The 17,717-nt window shown below is 34.3% G+C and overlaps 2 protein-coding genes and 1 pseudogene across 2 annotated transcripts; all 3 read right to left on the bottom strand.

The window, feature by feature from the left end:
• LOC139854032 (uncharacterized) overlaps window positions 1-7,394 on the bottom strand; it is a 91,671-nt pseudogene extending 84,277 nt beyond the window's left edge.
• Window positions 7,395-8,706: 1,312 nt separating this feature from the next.
• Window positions 8,707-11,739, bottom strand: LOC139852465 (scarecrow-like protein 14). Its single transcript, XM_071841763.1, has 3 exons — window positions 11,600-11,739; window positions 8,952-11,225; window positions 8,707-8,861 (listed from the first exon to the last, which is right to left on the bottom strand). The coding sequence occupies exon 2, from the start codon at window positions 11,147-11,149 to the stop codon at window positions 9,020-9,022; it is 2,130 nt and encodes a 709-aa protein (XP_071697864.1). The 5' UTR covers window positions 11,150-11,225; window positions 11,600-11,739; the 3' UTR covers window positions 8,707-8,861; window positions 8,952-9,019.
• An 888-nt stretch (window positions 11,740-12,627) lies between these two features.
• Window positions 12,628-15,746, bottom strand: LOC139853162 (uncharacterized). Its single transcript, XM_071842540.1, has 7 exons — window positions 15,362-15,746; window positions 14,886-14,948; window positions 14,725-14,811; window positions 14,328-14,565; window positions 13,707-13,780; window positions 13,464-13,562; window positions 12,628-12,959 (listed from the first exon to the last, which is right to left on the bottom strand). Exons 1-7 carry the CDS (start codon window positions 15,632-15,634, stop codon window positions 12,867-12,869), a joined length of 927 nt encoding a protein of 308 aa, XP_071698641.1. The 5' UTR covers window positions 15,635-15,746; the 3' UTR covers window positions 12,628-12,866.
• Window positions 15,747-17,717: the final 1,971 nt, after the last annotated feature.

Genomic DNA, 17,717 nt, shown 5'->3' with positions numbered 1-17,717 from the left:
TCCTTGGCGGAAACACCATTGACCATAATTAACCTTGGTCGGTTGGTTGAGGATTTTCTTTTACTTAACCGTTTTATTATTTCCCCCGCCGGTTCTATTTCTTCATCTGGTTCCGATTCTTCTTCCGGTTCCGATTCTTCTTCCGGTTCCGACTCTTCTTCCGGTTCCTCTTCGGGAACTTGTGAATCAGTCCACGAATCATTCCAATTTACATTTGACTCTTCATTATTATTAGGTGAGTCAATGGGACTTGTTCTAGAGGTAGACATCTATCACATAATATCAAACGCGTTAAGAGATTAATATATCACATAATATTCACATGTTAAAAATATATAGTTTCCAACAAAATTTGTTAAGCAATCATTTTTCAAGTAAACACGGTCGAAGTCCAGACTCACTAATGCATCCTAACAAACTCGATAAGACACACTAATGCAAAATTCTGGTTCTCTAAGACCAACGCTCGGATACCAACTGAAATGTCCCGTTCTTATTGATTAAAAACGTTCCATATTAATTGATTTCGTTGCGAGGTTTTGACCTCTATATGAGACGTTTTTTAAAGACTGCATTCATTTTTAAAACAAACCATAACCTTTATTTCATAAATAAAGGTTTAAAAAGCTTTACGTAGATTATCAAATAATGATAATCTAAAATATCCTGTTTACACACGACCATTACATAATGGTTTACAATACAAATATGTTACATCGAAATCAGTTTCTTGAATGAAATTTTTACACAATATCATACAAACATGGACTCCAAATCTTGTCCTTATTTTAGTATGCAACAACGGAAGCTCTTAATATTCACCTGAGAATAAACATGCTTTAAACGTCAACAAAAATGTTGGTGAGTTATAGGTTTAACCTATATATATCAAATCGTAACAATAGACCACAAGATTTCATATTTCAATATACATCCCATACATAGAGATAAAAATCATTCATATGGTGAACACCTGGTAACCGACATTAACAAGATGCATATATAAGAATATCCCCATCATTCCGGGACACCCTTCGGATATGATATAAATTTCGAAGTACTAAAGCATCCGGTACTTTGGATGGGGTTTGTTAGGCCCAATAGATCTATCTTTAGGATTCGCGTCAATTAGGGTGTCTGTTCCCTAATTCTTAGATTACCAGACTTAATAAAAAGGGGCATATTCGATTTTGATAATTCAACCATAGAATGCAGTTTCACGTACTTGTGTCTATTTTGTAAATCATTTATAAAACCTGCATGTATTCTCATCCCAAAAATATTAGATTTTAAAAGTGGGACTATAACTCACTTTCACATATTTTTACTTCGTCGGGAAGTAAGACTTGGCCACTGGTTGATTCACGAACCTATAACAATATATACATATATATCAAAGTATGTTCAAAATATATTTACAACACTTTTAATATATTTTGATGTTTTAAGTTTATTAAGTCAGCTGTCCTCGTTAGTAACCTACAACTAGTTGTCCACAGTTAGATGTACAGAAATAAATCGATAAATATTATCTTGAATCAATCCACGACCCAGTGTATACGTATCTCAGTATTGATCACAACTCAAACTATATATATTTTGGAATCAACCTCAACCCTGTATAGCTAACTCCAACATTCACATATAGAGTGTCTATGGTTGTTCCGAAATATATATAGATGTGTCGACATGATAGGTCGAAACATTGTATACGTGTCTATGGTATCTCAAGATTACATAATATACAATACAAGTTGATTAAGTTATGGTTGGAATAGATTTGTTACCAATTTTCACGTAGCTAAAATGAGAAAAATTATCCAATCTTGTTTTACCCATAACTTCTTCATTTTAAATCCGTTTTGAGTGAATCAAATTGCTATGGTTTCATATTGAACTCTATTTTATGAATCTAAACAGAAAAAATATAGGTTTATAGTCGGAAAAATAAGTTACAAGTCGTTTTTGTAAAGGTAGTCATTTCAGTCGAAAGAACGACGTCTAGATGACCATTTTAGAAAACATACTTCCACTTTGAGTTTAACCATAATTTTTGGATATAGTTTCATGTTCATAATAAAAATCATTTTCTCAGAATAACAACTTTTAAATCAAAGTTTATCATAGTTTTTAATTAACTAACCCAAAACAGCCCGCGGTGTTACTACGACGGCGTAAATCCGGTTTTACGGTGTTTTTCGTGTTTCCAGGTTTTAAATCATTAAGTTAGCATATCATATAGATATAGAACATATGTTTAGTTGATTTTAAAAGTCAAGTTAGAAGGATTAACTTTTGTTTGCGAACAAGTTTAGAATTAACTAAACTATGTTCTAGTGATTACAAGTTTAAACCTTCGAATAAGATAGCTTTATATGTATGAATCGAATGATGTTATGAACATCATTACTACCTTAAGTTCCTTGGATAAACCTACTGGAAAAGAGAAAAATGGATCTAGCTTCAACGGATCCTTGGATGGCTCGAAGTTCTTGAAGCAGAATCATGACACGAAAACAAGTTCAAGTAAGATCATCACTTGAAATAAGATTGTTATAGTTATAGAAATTGAACCAAAGTTTGAATATGATTATTACCTTGTATTAGAATGATAACCTACTGTAAGAAACAAAGATTTCTTGAGGTTGGATGATCACCTTACAAGATTGAAAGTGAGCTAGCAAACTTGAAAGTATTCTTGATTTTATGAAACTAGAACTTTTGAAATTTATGATGAACACTTAGAACTTGAAGATAGAACTTGAGAGAGATCAATTAGATGAAGAAAATTGAAGAATGAAAGTGTTTGTAGGTGTTTTTGGTCGTTGGTGTATGGATTAGATATAAAGGATATGTAATTTTGTTTTCATGTAAATAAGTCATGAATGATTACTCATATTTTTGTAATTTTATGAGATATTTCATGCTAGTTGCCAAATGATGGTTCCCACATGTGTTAGGTGACTCACATGGGCTGCTAAGAGCTGATCATTGGAGTGTATATACCAATCGTACATACATCTAAAATCTGTGTATTGTACGAGTACGAATACGGGTGCATACGAGTAGAATTGTTGATGAAACTGAACGAGGATGTAATTGTAAGCATTTTTGTTAAGTAGAAGTATTTTGATAAGTGTATTGAAGTCTTTCAAAAGTGTATAAATACATATTAAAACACTACATGTATATACATTTTAACTGAGTCGTTAAGTCATCGTTAGTCGTTACATGTAAGTGTTGTTTTGAAACCTTTAGGTTAACGATCTTGTTAAATGTTGTTAACCCAATGTTTATAATATCAAATGAAATTTTAAATTATTATATTATCATGATATTATCATGTATGAATATCTCTTAATATGATATATATACATTAAATGTCTTTACAACGATAATCGTTACATATATGTCTCGTTTAAAAATCATTAAGTTAGTAGTCTTGTTTTTACATATGTAGTTCATTGTTAATATACTTAATGATATGTTTACTTATCAGAGTATCATGTTAACTATATATATATCCATATATATGTCATCATATAGTTTTTACAAGTTTTAACGTTCGTGAATCACCGGTCAACTTGGGTGGTCAATTGTCTATATGAAACATATTTTAATTAATCAAGTCTTAACAAATTTGATTGCTTAACATGTTGGAAATATTTAATCATGTAAATATCAATCTCAATTAATATATATAAACATATTAACTATATATGTAGTTCATTGTTAATATACTTAATGATATGTTTACTTATCAGAGTATCATGTTAACTATATATATATCCATATATATGTCATCATATAGTTTTTACAAGTTTTAACGTTCGTGAATCACCGGTCAACTTGGGTGGTCAATTGTCTATATGAAACATATTTTAATTAATCAAGTCTTAACAAGTTTGATTGCTTAACATGTTGGAAACATTTAATCATGTAAATATCAATCTCAATTAATATATATAAACATGGAAAAGTTCGGGTCACTACACTGAACTACAAAACAGACGTATGCTATTTGAGTTTAGTACACGCTGGTTTGCGTGTATTGTACATGTTGGTTGCATGTATGTTAAAACATGTGTACTTATTATATAGACGTTAAAGTTTAGTTACCATGGTGCTCAATCTTGTAGAATATTTTGATAAACATTTCTGGATGAAACAACTGAAATCTTGTGATCCACCTTTATATACAGATTATACGAAACATTAAAACTATGAACTCACCAACCTTTGTGTTGACACTTGTTAGCATGTTTATTCTCAGGTTCCCTAGAAGTCTTCCGCTGTTTGCTTATATGTTAGACAAGCTATGTGCATGGAGTCTTACATGGCATATTTTTCAAGGAAACGTTGCATTCACCAAATCATCACCATGTATCTTATTTTGACTACATTGTCAACGGAAGTACTATTGTAAACTATTATTTACGGTGATTGTCTATATGTAGAAATCATCAGATGTCGAAAACCTTTGATTTAAATATTCATTTATGGTGTACCTTTTTATAAGGATGCAATGTTTACAAAACGTATCATATAGAGGTCAAATACCTCGCAATGAAATCGATGAATGACGTGTTCGTCCATATGGATTTGGAGCGATCGTCACAGTCTTTATCCATCTTCTCAATAGCTTTCAGATCTTCCTCAAACTTGTTAGAACCACCATCAATTATAGCCATAAGACACTTATCCTCCTCCTCATCAGATGATGAGTCTTCATCTTCCCATGCTTCTGTGTACAAAGCTTTCTCTTGTTCTTTGTTCTTAGATCTTTCTGCTTCACTCTTTAACTTCATGTACTTGAGTTTGTACTTTCTTGCTTTGTCAACAGACTTGTTGGAGTTAGCACCTCCTTCACCCTTAGACCAGCAGTCAGCAGCTATGTGTCCTAACTTGCCACACTTAAAGCATTTAGCTTTCTTTGGATCAAAAGTACCCTTGCCTTTACCCTTCTTATAACCAAACTTTTTCTGCTCAATCCTTTGAGTCAAAAGAGCCATCTGGACTTCCAGATCTTTAATCTCCTCATCTTCATCAGATTCACTATCATCATCAGAAGTTTCATCACTCTCAGATTCAACCTTGCTAGAATAACTAGAGAATAACTGCTTATTCTTCTTTGTGGTAGCCACCAATGCAGCTTCTGGATCTTTAGCAGTTTTCTTAGCATTGATCTTGTTCTTCAGTTGTGTTTCCTCAAAGTTTGATAGTATGCCAAACAATTCACTCAACTCATAGTTATCTATCTTCTCACTAATTACCATAGATGTAATTACAGACTCAAAGTTCGAAGGCAACAATTCAATGAACTTTTGACATAACACTTGTGTTTTCTCTACACCAACACTTTCAAGATCATTTATCAGAACCTGAAATATTGAATGAAGATCACTTAAAAATTCTTTAGGCTCAGCAGCAAAATTTTCATAGCATCTAATCAGATTCTTCTTCTTCTGAGTCTTAACAACAGTGACTCCTTCATAGTAGTCATTAAGCAACAGATCCCACATAGTTTTAGCAGTCTTGGCGTGACTGATCTTTCTGAGAATTGGAACAGTAACAGCATTCCCAATAATACTCCTTATTTTGCTATCCAGTTTGAACTTTATGGCTTCTGCTTCGGTCCACCTTTCTCTTGGTGTTTCACGAAAATAGGCAGGTTGTGCAGCAACAGTATCTGTGGCAGGAACAGCAGCTATCATTGAACCAGGAATAATGAGTCCTGTTGTAAGAACATGCTCAGCTTCTTCATGAATAGATCCTAAAAATCATAAGACTTTCAATTTCCAAGTTGCAAAGTCTGTACCATCGAATATTGGCACACCTTTTCCAGCCATAACCGGGTAAGAATGGTATTGGTAGACATATTGATAAAAATATGGATCGTTTGTAAAGATCACCGAAATAGGATTTACACCTTACCCGCTCTGATACCAGTTATTAGTTCACAGTAATTGAACTATGAACACCAGACTCTGACTTAAACAATAAATATGAATTATTAGAGCAGAAATTGAGAGAACACGATAATAGAATAGAAGACTAATGATATTGATCGTGTAAAGTACATCTTCAAACTAAACCATACGTCCCTATTTATACAGATAAACACCAAATCTGGAGATTTGGTTTCCAAAACTACTTCGTTATAAATAAGAAAAATAAATTAAAAATCAAACAAATTAGCTATTAATTCAAAAGTCAATTCTGGAGATAAAACTAAATCTTCAAAACATATCTTCTTAAACTTTAAGTATATCTCCAGAATAATCTTTAGCTTTGGCTTCAAGAAAACTTCAACCGTTGACTTCAGCAAATTCCAGAGTCTGCAACTTCAGACTCTAAATCTCCAGATTCTAAAATCTCCAAAATACTTTTGACTCATCAGATTTTCATTTTCCCAACAACAATAAGGGATGATACTGCAAAAACAGAGTCAACAATATTAACCACCAAATGCCTAAATTACTGTAACCTCTAGGAATTAAGTGAAGCTATGGTCCTTCAAATGCTGCAAACCAGTGACCAAACATAACTCCAACACAAAATAAACACGGTGCCAATTTGGAGTCTTAACATGCCACTTGGGATCATGTTCACGGAGATAGACTTCAGCATATAAACGTTTACGAATGCTAACATTTAAAAAAAAAAAGAGGTGATCCCATGGTTGTACTACGGTAAAATTTGGGACGCCGAGCCGCCGAGGTAGTACTGTACAACTTGATTTCATCATCATATAACCTTCCTTTTGCGCGTAAACGGACACTTTTTATAAGCCCTGACATTCAGATCAGTTATGTAATGTGGATTGGGTCTAACTTGAATGGACCATGTGAGATGGTGGTGAGAATGACGGCGGTGGTGGAGACGGTAATGGGGTGCGAGCGATGAATGATTCGAGGAAATGAAATTGAAGCTGAATTCAAACTGGCTGTTCAAAAACCCTAACAATTAGAACTAAAAAGCCGAATTCAAAAATTAAACAATTGTTCGAAAAACCCCAATGATTATGCTCTTATTGTAGATTTTAAGTTTTTGGGTTCTACCGACCTTTTGTTTGTTTGTGTATGAGTACTAACATTTAGACCAAGTTTTTAACTTCATTGATTTTATGCTTTTTTCCTTAATTTTTATTTTTAAATCGTAATTTACCAGTGGTTAGTTATGATTTTACTGTATTTCTTTATTATTGAGCTCATTGGGGTGGCCGCAGTAGATGGATGAAATACTAGTCAACTGATATGGAACTGAGGGATTGTAGTACCAATTTCATGACTAAAAATCGCGCTATTGTTATAGCTGTATAAGACCATTCCCAATGGTACGCCCTCAAGGAGTGTCCTCACCTTGCCCTCGAGGGCACCGTTGGCATTCCCCATTTCCTCATGTGTCCTCACCTTGCCCTCAATGTTTCGCCCTGCAATTTTTCATGCACAAGCACAAATGAGGACGGAGAGAGAATCTTGTACATTCTTTTTACTTGTACTCTAGGAGTAGAAACTTGTACATTCTTTTATTTAATTAATTTTGTGGGGTATGTGATGAGGAGGGAGTATGTCATGGTTGGTAGTGGTGTGTTATGTAGTGTTATGGGAGGAAGTGGTGAGAAAGGATGAGAGATAAAGCTGATGTGGCGCCGAGAAAGTGCCCATGACGGCGTCATGGTTGGGAATGGTCTAATTGGGTTCAAACATCTTTTTCCTAATCATAAAGCAAACTAGTGATGGTAGATTATTAGGCAGGGGCAGCAATATAATTAAAAGGGTTAAATGCACCACCAATTAAAAGGGATAATTTTTTTTTTTTTTTTTTTTTTTTTCGGCGAAGAATAGGAGTATATTAAAAGGGAGTATATTAAAAGGGATAAATGCACCACCAAATTTGACCAAACTGTACATCATCATTTAAGTTAGGCTACTGCTTTACCCATTTAATTGCTTCTAGTTTTGATGATTACTAAGTTTCCTGTTCCCAGTACAAAGCATTCACTAGTTTCTGGTTGGTACTGCTTAACTCCTCTTACTAATTCAACTTAACAACTTCAACTAATCTTTCAATAAGCAATTTTTAATTAATAGATCATTATATGATCTAACAACCATACCTAACAATAATATCAGTACCCAAACCAAGAAAAACAACACAATTTCTTTAAAGACCCAAACTTGAAATCTTGTTCACCAAATTTGAACCATCAAAAACCAAACAGATACAAAACCAATAGAAAAATAAAAATAAAAAGAAGAAAAAAAAAATAGCAATACAAATACCCACCCAAAAAGACAACAAAAATTTGGAACAGGGCAGTAACTACAAAAAATACTCTCCACAAATGCAGCAACAAATAAATCTAATACATTAGTACACTACTTACTAACATACATAAATTTTATGTACATATTACAATAAATTTATATAAAATCAATGCTCTAATTTGTCATTAAACATGTCAAGCACAAATGACATTTCAAGTGAATTTCTTACTGTTGTAAAAAGTTGTAAGGTTTTCCCTGTTCGGGTTACCCGGGAAGGGCGAGTAATCCGACCCCATACTCTAGTATACGCAGCCCATCAGGAATACTCCCTGGCTGTTTCCAACCCTTCCCTGGCCACCCCAAGAATTGAACCTGAGACCTCTTGCAAGGATCTCAGGGCCCCAACCACTTGGGCTACCTTGGGATGGTTAAGTGAATTTCTTACTGTCTTGCAAGTTAAATACCTAACCTTATATATGATCCTTCTAATATAAGACTGTGTATTCTAATGAACCCAACTTGACTTGAAATAGCTGGCTGCTTTCTTCATCCCTAGTTATACGAGTTTCTTCACCAAGTAACGTTTCACACCTTCGCATTGGTTTAAAGATTATTTAGTTATGGTGTAACATTAATAACTACTGAAAATTCTTGGCAAGATATAACTTAAGAAAACCGTACCTTTGATCAACTTATAACGACATCCAAGCAAGAGGACCACCCGTGCAAGAGTTAAAAAACTAAAGGACTCATGCTGGTACCCAACATGAAATTGCATAAAGAATCCTGCCTTTCCACCCCTGTAACATCCACTTGCCATCTTCATCAAAAACAAAATCTTTGTGATAACCGATTTTCACCTTCGACTTCAACTGTGAAACAAGCTCACGATCCAAACGTTTAGGCTTGAACCCAGCCTTTGAGAGTCGGACCTGCCACTGCTTGTAGGTTTCGGGCCGCTCCACCCTCTCAGGACCTTCACACGCAATCACGTTCATAACTTGGCGACCGTAAAATTCTCTCTCGTAATTTTGTCTTTGCTCATTTTCACGATCTAACGTTGCATCAAACATATCAAACAAAGAAGAGAAATGAAACAGAGCCTCTTTGAAACGGGTCAGAAAAAACGGCACACCATATGATCCGTTAACAACAGAATGAACAAACATATCAGGTTTCATATCTCTAATCAACTTCAAAACCCCATCTCTAGGATTATCTTTAACAAACGTCTCATCAAGCAAGTTTTCGAAACGAGCAAGAGCATTCACAGCAAGAAACTCGTTTCTTTGAAGCTTAAGATCTTCAATTTTGATCATTTCCCAGTTTTGCATCGCTATAGCATTGTATTCAAACGGAACCTTAAACCGGTTACAATAATTAGTCAACCATCGACCCGTTTCCTCTACTCTCTCTGCGGGCCGAAAACCAGATTGCGGAAACTCAATTCCCGTAATCCTCAATTTAGGTGGCCCACCGGGTCGATCTGCAAGGTGCTTGATAAGAATCGGCCACTGAAAACCGTAACTGATACCAAAGTCTACAATATGAAGAGTTGATGAACCCGAAGCTGCTTCAAAAATCGTTCTGTTAGCAAAGTAAATCTCGTTCTTTTTAAAAGGGCAGGCCGAGATGTAAGCCTGAAACGCTTTTAATTTCTCAGCAGCTGAAATTCTCGTGACCTTTTGAGACGCATAGAGCTGTGGGCCCGTGCAAGCTAAGCGTGCCTCTAGACCGACAGCAAATATATGAGCCAACCTTTGTGAGGCGTTTCCAGAAGAAGATGTATGCAGTTTTATCTGTTTTAACTGTTCGTTTGCAACCATACAATCATCATTAGCAACTGATTGTGCACAATTGATTAACAGAGTTCGAATATTGATACTGTCGATTGTGTTTCCTGGTCTCGAATACGGTGCAGTCCAACTGTTATACGTTTGCTGAATATTATTTGGAAGGTCACCATAACCGGGAGTAGGCTCGCCTTTTGCGTTTGTACAAAGAAGAATTCGATCAAACATTTCAGACAATTCAGCTGACTCATCGTCATACAATGCAGACTGTTTGCTGATCCTTTCGTCTTCAGAATCACTGTCGTCTAACTGAAAATGCTTTCGTCCCCTGAACACGTTTGGTGACTTTTCCAAATCGATTGTTTCTGTTTTCACTACAACATCTGAAGGTGAATTTGATTGCAAGTTATATTGATCCAAATCAATAACTAGTGGTTTAATTACAGGAAGAAATTTACTCGCTTCTTCCAACCCTCTTTTGTACAACAACATAGATTCACTATCACTAAACATATTTTGTACCATATGTGTGTTGACCGAATCTATTGTGGCTGAGCTAACAGGACGGTAGTCAAGTGACGGAGTTTGTGTAACAGTCGATTTGGTCTCGAAAGAATCACTTCTAACACAGTGTGGTTCATCGTTTGTATTACTGTACGTACTGTACTCGCTTGAACTCCGATAAGCGATCTCTTCCGGGCTTTCAGAAGGCGGTTGCAGAGTTGGGTAGTTGTTACCAATTGCTTCATATAATGATGTCTCAGTGGCTTGTAATTCGAGTGGATCAAAAAACAAACTCTCTTTCCTCTCCAAATTCTCTTCCACCAGAATCTGGTCCAGAAATTTGGAAACGGAATCTTCATATTCATCAGGAGAACTAACCTGTGGGACCGAATTCACAGCACCCGGGCCGTTATTGGGTACAGGAGAAGGAACATATAAGAAGCTAAGATCCAAAGGTTCATCTCTAAACCTATATCCTGTACCCTGGCTACTAGAAAACTGATCGAATACAGATAATGTATTCTCATCATCTAATGTGAATTCATTGATGTATTCATGAAACTGTGGATCCTCCATAACCATCTATAATTGAGCAAATTGTGCAGTAAAGCACTGAATTAATGATCCGTGAGCTGTGAGTATCAATTTGTCGTAACAGCTACAACGAGAATAGGAAACGACAAGAAATTAGGTGAAGAAAATAACAGAAATCTAGATACAACCACCACATGATGAGAATTAAGAAGTAGAATAATATAGTATTATAGTGTATCACATGATAAGGCTCTAATAACAATGATATAAAGTCATAAACCCTAACATGAAGACAATTTGCAGAATCTAATTTATATGTAATAATTTCTCCAGCTTTTCAATTAAAATAATAAACATGTCAGATAAAGTGGAAGCAATTTTTGAAATCTAAGTATTCTTTTAATGTGATATACTAAAAAAATCATAAACAGGCGAAAAATTAAAAGGCGCGGAAACCTAACAGGAAACGTAAGAGAAGAAAATGAAAGAGATTTGTACCGTGAAATTAGAGTTGTGGTTGGGAGCGGAAATTGAATTGAAGAGAGAGTAAAATGAAGAAGGAAGGAAAGTTAAATAGATAGAAGAAAAGAACAAGTTGGTGGGGGTAGGAAGGGAAGACGAGGCTTTACGAGAACCACAGGGATGGATTGATTGATTGATTGCTAATTTAAGAAAGTTCAGGAATGTACCTGCAACCGGATTAACTCGAATGTACGGGATTTAAAGTGACCACATGCTGCCGACAAAAATGAAGTGGTGATGTGTAGTGTGAGGTAGTTGATGGACATGCTAGTAAAATAAGGTTTAGTATTAAGTGTCGTGTTAACTGGTGTGTTAAAATATAATTGAAAGTTGGGTGAAATAGTAGATAAATATTTAAAAAGGAAATTATTTTCAATTAATTAAAAATGAGCCATGCTAATTTTCCTTCCTTTTTTCGTTTCACTTAAAACCTTCTAACACGCTACACGGGCGTGTTAGAGAGGGTCCAAGTATGATTACATGTCATGAGTTTAATTGGTTTCATATTAGTTTGAATTTTTTTTACTAAATACTACTCCGTAATAATAGTCTTAAGATTAATAGTCCATTATGTTATTTTAGATTGTTTCAAACTAATAGAAACATTCCGGTCCTCGATTGTCCGTAGCCAAGGAATAGAGCAGGGGGAGTGGTTTGAGGGCGACTCACGGTGAGTCACTAACATCACCACCCTTGAATGCGAGTACAGGGCAGGTAGCGACGAGAGTGGTCAAGACTTTAAATGTACATACATACCCAAAATCATTTTTTTGTTTTGGGGTTATTATATAAATGGAGAAAACACTTTTAAGCAATGTTAAAAAGATCTAGACCTTGATATTAAGATTAAGATTTTAAATAATTTACATTCTCAATTAATGAAAAATATCTCCATTATATTATTATAATTATAATTATAGTAGTAGTAATAATTATAATTATAATTATAATTATAATTATAATTATAATTAGGAGTAAACAACAAACAATATAGCAATTTCCTACAAGTTGATATGGTATATGGTATCATACTCTGTTGCAACCTTTTGAACACAAATATGCCAAAGGAAAAGGATTACAATTAATGATTAAAGATGTCTTGTAAATTATATTTACTGAAAATCTAGTTCATATGACAGGGTATGATCCACAACTTTAGCTAGTTGTATGATTGATTGCTTGAGATCATTAGACTCGTATAAGAATGAGAGTAAACCAAAGAATAATGCTAAGCAATAATTATTCAAGTCCATCTTTGCCCTCTATTCATTCGTCTTCTTCGGATCAAATATATTCGACCGTAAACCCACCTTTTCTCTGGTCTTGTGATGGATCTCTGCAAATATAACAAACCACTGGCATTTATAAATATATTATGTCAAAAAAAGATAAGAGGAACAAAAATAACTGTCTAGCGTTTGGTTGCAGAACGCTCCGGAATTTTAAATAATTTTTCTCTGAAACAGGAATAATAATAAAAAAAAAAAATGTGTGCTTTGCAGAAAACTTACCTAAGCCGCCAAGAATCCCATTTTACCCTTCTACAGCTACAAATTTTTAAAATTATAATTTATGGTTTTCGACATATCTATCTCTTATAAATGACAATATAAGGTTTAACATTTTAAACAAGTTCTCTAGATTTCATTAGTTTTCTACAAGACATTCGCATAGTCAAGAAAAAGTATAAATGGAAAAATGGAGAAGTCTTCTGTAAATAATCACACCAATTCCATTTCCATTGTTCAATAAAGCTCCAGGTAAAATACAAGAACTAATTTACATTTTTACTTTTATTTTCTGTAACGATTAATTATTTCACATTGATAGAAGTAATTACCTCAACTTTGGTGCGGAATTCTAATAAGCATTCACATACATGACATTCAGCTTTATGTGGGGAATTATTAAACGTATTCGATTTCACAAATGCAAATACCTGCATATTAACAAGGTAGCTCAAACAGTAAACTAATGCATCACGAGCCACGAAATGAAAATAAACCAAAACACCAACACCAAAATTACCCGATCCCAAATAAACCAAAACATAAAACATAATAAAGTTTTAGTCAGAACTAACCTCCTCCCCACAATTCGGGCAAGCCCCTTTAATTGCCACCAAATCATTCTTCCAAAGGCCCTTAAGCGCACCAACTGTTGGCCATTAAAAGTTTATTTCTTAGTGCATGTTAATAAATATTGAAATCAATGATATGATTTACTTTAAGAAGTCATACACAAGGATGAAAAAGGCATGAGGCGGATACGAATCGGTCAAGACCTTGAAAGATCGAGTCGGTCGAGATGGGGTCGAGACGGACATTGACTAACGACTAACGTTGACTTTTAAATAAAAATATATTCAATATGAATATTTCAAACATAAATATTTTAAAAATAGATTATTTACAAATAAGATGATGGGCTTGGGATGCTATGTACCAAGCTAAATTTTAAATGGGCTTAAAATTTTCGTTTATAGTAGAACAAGGCCACACAAAAAGCCGACTTTGACTGACTTTGACCTGACTTTTTAGCTTTGACCGACTAATTCGACGTTTGTGGGCAAAAAGGGATGGGGGGCTAGACACCAAACCGCCGCAATGGCCGTTTATTACCATGGTCATACACAATACAATGATATTGTCATGGTGGTAGAGTTTAGATATCAATGAATAAGAAAGATAAAATAACACGATACCAGAAGCAGAGGCAACTGGATAGCCGATAATGGATCCCAACATCATTACAAGCATACCATTCATCATGGCAATAAATTCAAGCAGAGGCGCTTGAGTACTAGTCGATAATCCAGAATCTAGTGCATCTTTAAAAGCTTGGAGTATAGTGTAAACAACAGGGACAAGACAGGCCGAACTTCCAAATCCAAGAAACAGTAGCCACACACTTGCTAATGCAAAAACCTGAGAAGGATCTTCCTGCCCTACATCCATGTCACGTGACGTTTTAGTGGACGAACATATAGTAACTAAAAAAAATTTGAAAACAAAAAAAATAGAACGAGATGATAACCAACAAATTACAAAGACAGAAAACAATCTCAGCCAGCAAAAATATGTATTTACACACAAATTTACCTCAGCATCAGCATAAGTTGACTGCTGCCTTAAACTGCAACGTGGATATTTGACGACATACTTTGATCCATACCACCGCAATTTTAGCTGTTTCAGTTTGTTTTCATATAAGTAAACTGAGAAGGCTAAAAGATGCTATTAATAAGCGGGTTTGAGTGTACCTCTATTTTATCAAACATGTCATCAACTATCAAAGGTTTCCCACTATAGTATGCATCCCGTGCCTAAATGTAAAAAAAAAAAAAAGTAAATTAAAAAAGACGGTAATCAGTGAAAATCAAATACCACTAAATTCGTCATCAGCTGTAGCAGTTAACACAAAAATTGGCTCTTGCAAAATTCCACATTACAAATTAATATTAATATTAATATTAATATTAGCTTTTATATTTTATATTTTATTTCGTTTTAACATGCTAAACATCGATTAAACGCTTAAGTAACCAGTACCATAGATCGACAATTAGTAACTAATTAAGCCTAATGCAATTATAAGCTGCTACTCCAAAAGCACACAGATTAAGTTCATATAAACAATTCAGCTCAACTACAAGCAAGTAAAATAGTAATAGTAAATAGATTATTAAAATAAGAAATAAGAGTTTAAATTTTAAAAAATTAGAAGAGAAATACATACTTGACGATAAAGAGCTTCTAGGGTTTCTTGAGTAGCGCTTTCAATGGGGCCGACGAATATACATGAAGGTCCCTCCATTAGTATCTGAGATGAACACCGCCGCTCTCTGTTATCGTTCCGAATCGAAACTCCGTTGTTATCATTGATGCTGTTCTTACATGATAATCGAACTAACTGTAATGGAACTAAGGTCCGATTGTTTCTGGATAACTCCACCACCGTTGACCCGATTACGTGAGGAGACGGTACGTTGGAGGTTGTTCCGGAAGCCATTAACGACACTTATCTCCGACGATAATTTATCATATTAATTTCGATAATAAAAAAATAAATAATGAAATTCTTAAAATTAAAATTGGGATTTGCGTGTGGGTGTGGTGATAGTTTGGAATTGAAATTTGTGAAGGGAAATTTGGAGGTTAATTTTGTGGCCAGGAATAGAATTGAGTGTGCGTCAACAAGACGAAATCCCTAAAACACCCTTTCAGATTTTTCCCACCATTGTGGGCCCTCGTAGAAATTTTAAGGCACATGATATTTTTGAATTATTTTTTTATAGATTCACTACTATTTTATACTATTTTTTTCAAAATATCATCATCATCATCATATCATCATCATCATAATATCATATGTAACACAAAACTTATGTAAAACATCAAGGTCATTTTAGTAAATATTTTTGAATTTATCAAAAATAATGTTGAAAATATCTACTTCTTTTTGCAAAAGACGGTCTATGATTGTATTGAAATCTTTAGGTTTGTTATTAACCAAGGTTGTAAAACTTGCGACTCAAGGAGAATTCGGAAGGAGATTTTTGAGAAGTTCTCGGTGACTCGGGGAGAATTCGGAGGAGAACTCGGATGTTAACTTTAGTTGACTTTTTAGTTATTTTAAATATTTAAGTTTATAATAATGATTTATTAACTTATATAACTCATATATGTTGGTTTCATCCCATTTATTTATATTTTAACTCTTTCTTCCTTAACTTTTTCTTCCTTAACTCAAATTCTGGCCTCTAACTTTCAATTTCACCAATCAAATTTCATTTTCCAGTCCCAAGAATATGAAAAAGGTGAGAAACAAAAGAAAATGAAAATTTTACAGGTTTAACCTGCGTTGACCAAGGTTGACCGAGTTTTGATCGAGTTTGTAGCCGATTTATCGTTTTCTCCATTCTGCTGATTTCTCACCGAGTACTCGGCCGAGTTTTGCAAACATGTTATTAACACACAAAATATTGTGAAATTAACTAATTGTCACTACAAAATTAATTAATAACTGCTATGCACAATTTGTTTTTAGTGTTATGTACAATTATTTATTATTTCACGCTAGTAAATGACAATTATAAAAGCTTTTGTTGGAAAATTCGTATAATAAATCATAAATGCGTAAATTATCAGCTAGTCATTATACAACGACTTTTTTTACTTCGTTCGTCCCTTGATTATATACCATTTTGCAATCAAAGTCCCTCGAGTTTTTTTATTAGCATTTAGAATCTCTTGATTTTTTAGAAAAGTGCAATCAGAATCTCTCTGTCAAACGACCGTCCAATTTGTCAATTAAGTGTGGTCACATATTTAACAACTAATGCCCAAGTGGTCGGGTTCTTTTTCTACGACCCTTTTGATGCATTTTTTGCACCGATGGTCCCTCGTTTTAATGTTGTTTAGCTATGGTAATCCCTTCATTTTACAATAGTTGCGTAGATGGTTCCTCCGTCTAACTTCCGTTATAAAAAAATTTGGAAACTCTTGATATATGCATTCCATGTGAGGGTGTAACAACCCTGTTTTTTCCGTCACTTCCGTTAACTTTCAGTTAGTTAATTTAACGGCGATTACTTGACGTTTTATGTGTTTATGTGTATTAAATACATACTTGATCCTTGGAGGGTTACGATAATTAATATGGGTTAATATTAAATTGAAAATATATTTCGGATAAAGAAATACGATAAAAACGATACGGTTTGGATAACTACTTTTTGAGCAACGAAACGCACGGGTTTATTTTAATAGTTATTTTAATAATTATTAACTTTTTAAAAATATTTAATTTATTGGGTTTTTAATAAATTAAACGTTTGGTTGCGTTTTAACGATCGGTTTAGCGTTCCGGGCCTTCGACAAGTCTAAACGGCACTTGAAATGGACCACGATAACACGCTTTTGTAAAACGAGAGCCCGGGATATTCCCTTGGGCCATGTTCGGCCGATTGGACCATCACCCCACCCCATTTTTGTGTTTTGGGCTTGCTAGTTACTAGTGTGGTCTTTAGGCCCTAATTATAATTAGCTAGTAAAATAAAACACTACACATAATTATCTAAACCTTAACAGTC

The sequence above is a fragment of the Rutidosis leptorrhynchoides genome, chromosome 6 (genome assembly GCF_046630445.1).
Source record: "Rutidosis leptorrhynchoides isolate AG116_Rl617_1_P2 chromosome 6, CSIRO_AGI_Rlap_v1, whole genome shotgun sequence".
NCBI classification, from domain to species: Eukaryota; Viridiplantae; Streptophyta; class Magnoliopsida; order Asterales; family Asteraceae; genus Rutidosis; species Rutidosis leptorrhynchoides.
Note: the sequence above shows the minus strand (reverse complement) of the source record. Positions and strands in the feature narration are given on the sequence as shown.

Coding starts and splice junctions, on each gene's coding strand:
- LOC139853162 (XM_071842540.1), bottom strand. CDS start 15,634: ATGGCTTCCGGAACAACCTCCAACGTACCGTCTCCTCACGTAATCGGG. Junction 13,781..14,327: donor TCCAGTTGCCTCTGCTTCTG/GTATCGTGTTAT, acceptor AATGGCCAACAG/TTGGTGCGCTTAAGGGCCTT. Junction 12,960..13,463: donor AATTCCGCACCAAAGTTGAG/GTAATTACTTCT, acceptor TTATATTTGCAG/AGATCCATCACAAGACCAGA.
- LOC139852465 (XM_071841763.1), bottom strand. CDS start 11,149: ATGGTTATGGAGGATCCACAGTTTCATGAATACATCAATGAATTCACA.